Below are 7,987 nucleotides of genomic sequence, written 5' to 3'. Positions count from 1 at the left end.
TTACTTGAATTTGATGCACTTGAGACGGGAGTCTGCGTACACTCCACCTTCTATGAATCCTACTTAGTGAGATTTCACTAGGTGTTGTTGGCTTGTTGGCTAGTACAAAAAAGAAAATTGTTCCAAAAACACAGAAATATATTCTAGACAAATAATATGACACTAAATTTAGATCAAGAGTAATATATAACTCGATCTCAGATCGAGAATGGAAAGGTTGAAAGAGAGTTTGAAAAATATTTTCCTTCTATATATAAAAGTCACTTTCATTGAATTAGAGAAAAATAAATCAATTTGGAATAAAAAATTCCCAAAAACTTGAGCCATAAATTGGCATTAATGATCAGTGCAAAGACATCAATTCACTGATTTTGCTCAGAGCTAGGATTTTAAGTTTGACTTTTGAGTTCTAGAAAAAAGGACAATTTACAAAGTTTTATCGAACCCGTAAGCAGAACTAGGATTTTAAGTTTATAACTCATGAGCTCTAGATTCACAGAGTTTTATCAAACCCGTAAACAGAACTATAACTCCGTCCCTGTTCAAATGTCATGATATCTTAATGAGCATCTACACATAGACAGATCATCTATAACATACCAGAGGATCAAACAACACTTTCTATCAGTAAAACTATCTGTCCTTTCATGACTAAAGATAAAAGGTGAAATGTACTTATTTTTTGAGAAAGAACAATGGAAAATAGCCTATTGGTTATTCCTGGCAAACACATAAGTTGCAACAACAAGCCATGTTGTGACATCTTTTATATCTATGTAGTAACTAGTAATCTATGAACGACGAGCTAGTTTTGTTCAGACGACCAAGCATTGGCTTCAACCCAATTGAAAGCTATCGGGCTCAAGAAGGCGTCAGGTAAGCCAAAGGAACTGACCAAGGAAAGTGCATGTGGCCTCAGTTCATTGCATAGCTTTGCAACTTCTTTTCTCACTATTGCAGCGTTGTCAATCGACAGGTATCCGTATCGGAGGAATGCAGCATCCTCTTCTAGGGTAACCAGAACATACATCGATCTGACGAGATCCAAAACGTTCTGCAAGAGAATTCGCGGTTGAACACAACATATGACATTAGAAAACTCGGATTTCACATTCTCATTACGCATGCAAAGGTCGAACATTCTGATTATTTCCTGGCAGTGAGACATTTCATGACTTTGCCCACTGCACCTACCCCTCTCATTAAATAGTTGTGTTTAACGACTATAAAAATGATCTGAAAGACATTTATAAGTACCTTAAGGGGGCCAGATGTGACGGATGCCTCTGCGTCGAGGAAAGTATGGAGAACTGCTCGGTCTGAGAAGGCTCTCCCCAGGTCTTCAGCAAGCTGATAATTCTGTCGAGGGGGAAACATTGATTTGTTATATGCAAGCACCCAATACAAGCTGAATAAGAGAAGAATAAAGATGAAGAGTATGCTTACCAAAGTAAAAGCATATTCCTTGCTTTTTCCCTGTGCCTGGCATTGCGAAACTTCAGCAGCAAAACGTTCCAACAGGTCTCGTTCCCGTAGGCAGAATATGTCATTCTGGAATAAAGGCAATCAGAACTTCTGACCTGATAAATGATTCATCTAAAATGAAAGAAGAACAAAAGCTTTGTTACCTGGAACTGGGCTTGCCTCATTGTAGAACTTGTAAGTTGTGAAGGTATGACGGGACGAGAGGTGTTCATGTGTTCTAATCCCAATCCTTTGAACGGCTTCTTACTCCTTTTGGCTGCCACATATTCCCCAAAAAGTGCCTTGCTAACCTGCCATTACAATTTATCCATCGAACAACAAAGTTACCTAGTGACGATGCTAAGAGATCATCAATAGTGTGCATGCGCGCGTAGAGTAGGTTAATGCAGAATGACTCCTATTGCTACAAGATGATGAAATATCTCCATTACCTAATGCTGCTGCAAAAATCTATGATCCTATCAACTTTTCGACCCAAAGAACCATGCATGCTCTTGAGAGTGTTACAAATTCTTTTTACAAAAGAATCACGGAAGAAAACGTTACTGTTTCATTTTTATCCGAGTCAGAAGAAACTACATACTACGAAAACATACCTAGTGTAATCCCACAAGTGGAGTTTGGGAGGGTAGGATGTACGCAGACCTTACCTCTACTTCTACTTCTGTGAGGTGAGAGGTTATTTCCGATAGACCCCTCGGCTCAAAAGGGAAGTTTTTGAAGCAGGATTACAAGAAAAATATGACAGTAAAATAGCAAGGTACAAACTAAATGCAGCAAACAGATACTAATACACATCGGAGAATAAGAGACTATGTGACTACTACATACTAATACTAATATCCTAATAAAGAGAGGAGGAGTCTAACCCCCTATCTCTCCCAAATAAAGTGTGAAAACATTGGTTGTCTACTAACCTTCTACCCTAATCAATGACCTACATATGTACTATACTTCGTAAAAAAAAAAGCTTTTTTACCATACCTGTTGCATAAGAACATTGTTGTCACCCTCGAAAGTAGACTGCACGTCATATTCACCTTTTAGCTGGCCAATCCTATTTTCAGTCTTCAACCCTTGGCCTCCACAGGCTTCACGACATTCCTGATTCAATATTCAACGAATCTTATATAGTTCGGAAGAAAGCTAATCGTTATAATCCAAGTTCTTCCTGTGCATACTACCTGAAGAGTTCGCATATTATGCCAACTTGCAGCAGCTTTAAATGCACTTGAAACAACATGAATAACTTTGTTCATCTCAGGTGTCCTCTTGACGTACATCATTTTCAACTGGTTAGCAGCAAAGCTCATAGCATATCTGCGAAGAGCCAAAGTTGGGTCAATTAACTGGGAAGACCATAAAATTATACCGACATAGCTGACAATTTATGATATGTAGATGAGTGCCAAAATGGCAGACTGCACGGTAGGTTTTAACAAATGATGATAACGTTGCACAAGTACAGTAGCTGAAAATAGAAAACAATTGGCCCGAGGATGTGGGAGGTAAGTGACTCTGACAACATACTACAAGAAAAACATGACAAATCAGTAAAGGAAAAAAATTGGAACACATTCTCAGAAGGCTTATTTATTATAAAAACAAGTTTCAACTAGCAGGAACAGAAGAGTTTCTATACATACTTACAGCCAGAAAGTTAACTACGAAGCGACAAAAAGGATATTTGAAAGGTTAAACATACTTCAATTCAAAAGAAAAAACAACAAAAGTTTTTGGATATTTTATTGATGTAGTACTGTTGAGAGAAACAAAATGAAGGGGGGAAATCATAAACAAAGAAAAATAATACAAAGAGGACGAAAGAAAGAATGCATGGTAGAATAAATTATACAGCATTTCAGTGAGCTTTTACGTTTTTGCAAGAAGAGGAAGAAGTCGCCGTTGATGACTTGGGTAATCAAGTATAAGAACTTCTGGTCCATTAGGAGTAGCTGAAAACGCTCTTCTTGTCAGCGAGTATCTTATCGCGGTTGCCAAACCAATCTGGCAAAGCATCACGAACAGAAAAATGAGATGCCACAAAAATACTATGAGTGGTAAATAAAATATGTGTGTAGAAGCAACTGTTGCTTGTCATACCTTTGCGGAGTAAACTGCACTAGCTGCAATTGTAACACGGCCAGATGTCAAAGGGGACAAAAATGCTGCAAATCTCTGGGAACAAATTGTCAAAATCCAGTTAGTATTATCCTCCGCAATGTTTCTTGACGAACTGTCAAAACTTTAACAATCTCCTATGATCGTAAAGAATCACTAAAAAAGGGCAGCCCCGGTACTACAGCTCCTGCTATGCGCAGGGTCTGGGGAAGGGCCCAACCACAGGGGCCTATTGTAAGCAGTCTTACCTTGCATTTCTACTAGAGGCTGTTTTCCCCGGCCTACCATAAAGAATCACTAGTAGATAAAAATTATCCTTATTATGCTTCCTCAGAAAAAACTTGCACTAATCAAGCACAACAAAATACTCCCTCCGTCCAGAATTATTTGTCATGTTGCGCTTATCAAAAGTCAATTTGACTAATTTTCAAAGGTAAATTACATCACATTAATTCGATATTTTAAACAAAAAAATTAGATATTCTAAAATTATATGAAAAGTACTATAAATTACAATTTTTTGCATATTACTATGATGAAAAAATACATCTAAAAATGTTTTAGTCAAAATTTTTATAGTTTGACTCTAAAAATAGAAACCACGACAAACAATACCGGACGGAGGGAGTAATTGGGAATCATTGCCTTGGAACGAATTAAGTTTACCTGGTCAGGATCCTTGATAGCAGTAAGATATTTCCCATCTGGAGAAACATCCGCCACTGAATTTAACAAATTTTCTCTGGGTACCCGGACATTGTCAAACCTGGAAAATGAGATTTCACAAAATCTTAGCTCCTAACTGCCAAAATGAAGCCATAAACTTTTACTACAATTTACTCCACTTAAAGCCAAATTTAAGTACAGTTCTTCACTACCAAATTCTGCCATTGTCAACACCATTTAAGCCAATCTTGTGACCACAATCAGCTATGCGGATGTTTGGGCAAATGTCCCCATTTTCATCTCTGATCTGAGCAATAAAAGCATGGACACCTTGATTTTCCCCGTCAATGATGAGCTGAGAGAAAACTATGGTATGTGTTGCATGCTACAACACAGTCAAGAGAAATGATGTCAATTTAGACTAAGGCTCAAGCAAGAGTTAAAACATCAAACAAATAAACATTCCAAAAAAAAATTAGAGAGGAAGTATAGTTACATTAGCTGCACCCCCAATCCAATACTTCTGAGCTGATTCACATGGAGTATTTATGACAAACTCTCCTGTGCTTGAATCATACGTTGTGACTGTTTCAATACCTCGAACCTGAACGGTACTTGCAAATATATCAGTTAGAATTGCAGAAACAATGGACAATATTTTACTTTCTAAAGTTATATAATATATACTTATACAACTTTCACATACATTACTTCCATGCCCCAACTCTGTCATCGAGAAGCAACCTTTAATCACGTAATCCTCTGTGTCCTTCAACCATTTATCATGATGTCGTTTGGTACCGAAAAACTGGATTGCACCACCCCTGAATCAATCAACCAAAAAGTTCAATGATATTCGGATAACCTGGAAATTCAATATATGCAACGACAACAACCAATCAAAATTGTCTCTACAATAAATTCCCTCCATTTAGGTTCTTCTTATAATATTCCTAAAATTTATCTTTTTCGTGCAATAGTTTACCACCAACATAAATTTCTTCCAATAACGTACTTTTCAAGAAAGCTCACTGGTATGCAGTTACCCCGAAGTCTGCCGGAAAATACAACATAGAATGTTTGTACATAAAAATTCAACTTAGGTTGTTACAAATTAATAAAGCAATCAAGAATGTCCATGCTCATGACATAGTATTGATTGATGAAACACGTGGTATAGTTAACGATGGGCTAGAAGTTTGGAGACAAATCCTAGAGTCTTATAGTTTTCTAATTAAGAAGGACTAAACGAGAGTACTAGGAGTGCAAGTTTAGTGACGTAATGCATGAAGCGGAGGTGGAAGTGAAGATCGATGCACAAATTATACCCAAGAAAGGAGCTTCAAGTATCTTGAGTTCATAATCCTAGAAAACGAGGAGATTGATGTCGATGTCACGCGTCGCACTGAAGCGGGTAGGCAAAATGGATGCTCACCTTCGGAGTACTGTGATAAGAATGTGAGCAAGACTTGAGGGCAAATTCTATAGAGTGGTGGTACCGATATTTTTATACGGGACACAGTATTGGCCAACCAAGAACGTACACGTCGAAAAGATGATATAGTGAAGATGAGGATACGAGCACGCTCAGGAGATATGATTAGAAATGAAGTTATAAGGGACAAGGTGGGAGCGGCCCCAGTAAGAAGGTGTTAGAGGTAGGCTATACCAGAAATCTAACCGGGGGAGGTGATTAGATAGGACATGACTCAATTTTAACTTAATAATAAATATAAAGGTATGGAATCGAAAATGAGAATAAACCGCTGGTAGGTAGTCGAGTGTTGCTGCACTAGGTACATAAGGGACAAAAAGGCATACCATAGGAGAAAATGTACACCCATCTTGATGGAAAGAGAATGATCATAGATAAAAATACAATCCAAGAGAGCCAATTTCCTCAACTCATCTTCAGGCCCTTTAACAGTCAGCCAATCCTTGGAAAACCCATGTTCAACAAGGTACTCAATCCTCCTCATGGTTATTTCCCTTTGCTGTTCCTTAGATTGACTATAATCAGGTGAAAGAAACACTTTTCCACCTCTTCTTACAGGGTTAAAAAGTTTGCTCTGTAATATCAGACCAAAAAACCAGTCCCTTTCCTCCAAATTGTGACCATCCATGAGCTTTCTCATCTCTTTAATGTCAAAAACAGCAGCTGGCTCTGAAAGCTCAGGTGGATTGTAGCCAAGACATGGCAATGATTGAAGTATAACATTGACTGTTGGGGTTTCTTGTTTTAGGTGTCTGCTGAGTACTTTAGTTCTGAAATTCACTTTCTCCATTGAAGAACACAAAAGATTGGATTTTTCCATTATTCAGAGTTTTAAAATGTGATGCTTGATTCTGTATGAGAAATCAACCAAAATGCTAGTGAGACTGAATTTTCTACCATTAGAAATGTTGAAAATTCAAGGTTGGTTGGCTGGTGGGGTAGGTGATTAATAATTATGGATAAATGTCAACATTATTTTACTCATAATTACATTCTATGATGGTCCGCTAAAAGGGATTTATATAGCTTTGGGCTCTATCGTATTAATAGCTAGCTTTTAGAGTATGGTTATCGACGAATTATATGCCACTCTACATAACCAATGGATAAAGTAAAAAAGCAACACAAATTTTAAAAAAAGAACATACCATAGGAAAAAATGGACTCCAACTTTGATGGCAAGTGAATGATCATAGATACCAAGACAATCCAAAAGACCTAATTTCCTCAACTCATCTTCATGCCCTTTACCAGTAAGCCATTTCTTAAAAACCCCATGTTCAAGAAGGTACCAAATTCTCTTCATGGTGATTTCCCTTTGTTGTTCTTTAGATTGATTGTAATCAGGTGAAACAAAAACTTTGCCACCTCTTTCAATAGGGTTAAACAAATTGCTCTGTAACATTAAACCAAAAAGCCAGTCTTTTTCAACAAAATTATGACCATCCATGAGTTTTCTCATCTCTTTTGTGTCAAAAATGGCAGAGGGCTCTAAAAGCTCAGGTGGGTTGTAGCTGAGACATGGGATGGATTGGAGCAACAAATTGGGTGATGGGGTTTCTTGATTTAGGTGTCTGCTGATGATTTTGGTTCTGAAATTCACTTTCTCCATTGATGAAAAATGGGATTTTTGCATTCTTGATTAGATACAAATCAAGATAATAGAAAAGGGGAAAAAAAGATTGAATTTTTATTATGATAATAGATCTAAAAATTGCTTTTGTAAGAAGAAAATTAAGGTTTAAATAGAGTGTATGGCATATGTGTGACTTTTAAGACAAGATGATCATCCTCACCATTTGGTCAAAAATAATTAGTTGGCACAATATTCAAGAATATTTATGGTTTAATAGAGTATAGGTTATCTATAAAAAAAAATTCTTCAATATTTATAAATCATGTTATTAAAAATAAAATAAATATTTTAAAGTTAAATTGTTAGTATTCAATATAGAGACAGTGTATTTTTCTCTTTTAGAACTAAGTAAAATTATATTCCGTTTGTCTTTTTAGCAGTTGTGATAAGATTTGACATAATTCTTAAAAAGAAAATATTTTTTATTAGTTCTTTAAATTTTATTTACTCCCCGCATTTTTTTTTACTTGTCCATTTGATTATGCTTGTCTCTTTTTATTTATTATTTTTGACAAATTAAAAAAAAATGACTTATTATATTTTTAATTTATTTAGAGAGTTAATGTTTTTGAAAAAGGTAGAAC

The 7,987-nt window shown here is 36.3% G+C and overlaps 1 protein-coding gene across 2 annotated transcripts; it reads right to left on the bottom strand.

The window, feature by feature from the left end:
- Nucleotides 1-448: 448 nt before the first annotated feature.
- On the bottom strand, nucleotides 449-7,578 carry LOC107002420 (acyl-coenzyme A oxidase 3, peroxisomal-like). 2 transcript variants are annotated; one of them, XM_015200444.2, is made up of 13 exons: nucleotides 6,094-6,632; nucleotides 4,979-5,096; nucleotides 4,769-4,876; nucleotides 4,485-4,657; nucleotides 4,273-4,372; nucleotides 3,589-3,663; nucleotides 3,362-3,492; nucleotides 2,670-2,805; nucleotides 2,470-2,589; nucleotides 1,629-1,775; nucleotides 1,447-1,551; nucleotides 1,258-1,359; nucleotides 449-1,054 (listed from the first exon to the last, which is right to left on the bottom strand). In XM_015200444.2, the coding sequence occupies exons 1-13, from the start codon at nucleotides 6,585-6,587 to the stop codon at nucleotides 806-808; spliced, it is 2,058 nt and encodes a 685-aa protein (XP_015055930.1). In that variant the 5' UTR covers nucleotides 6,588-6,632; the 3' UTR covers nucleotides 449-805. The 2 variants fall into 2 exon arrangements, with proteins under 2 accessions (XP_015055930.1, XP_015055931.1); XM_015200445.2 differs by lacking the exon at nucleotides 6,094-6,632 and adding an exon at nucleotides 6,916-7,578 and having other exon boundaries at nucleotides 623-1,054.
- Nucleotides 7,579-7,987: the final 409 nt, after the last annotated feature.

This window comes from Solanum pennellii, chromosome 10 (genome assembly GCF_001406875.1).
Source record: "Solanum pennellii chromosome 10, SPENNV200".
Lineage (NCBI taxonomy): Eukaryota > Viridiplantae > Streptophyta > Magnoliopsida > Solanales > Solanaceae > Solanum > Solanum pennellii.
This window is presented reverse-complemented; position numbering and strand designations above follow the sequence as displayed.

Excerpts from the sequence above, each read along its gene's own strand:
- LOC107002420 (XM_015200444.2), bottom strand. The coding sequence starts at position 6,587 with ATGGAAAAATCCAATCTTTTGTGTTCTTCAATGGAGAAAGTGAATTTC. Across the intron at positions 4,877-4,978 it reads AGTTGGGGCATGGAAGTAAT|GTTCGAGGTATTGAAACAGT; the intron begins GTATGTGAAAGT and ends AGTACCGTTCAG. Across the intron at positions 3,493-3,588 it reads GTGCAGTTTACTCCGCAAAG|ATTGGTTTGGCAACCGCGAT; the intron begins GTATGACAAGCA and ends ATGCTTTGCCAG.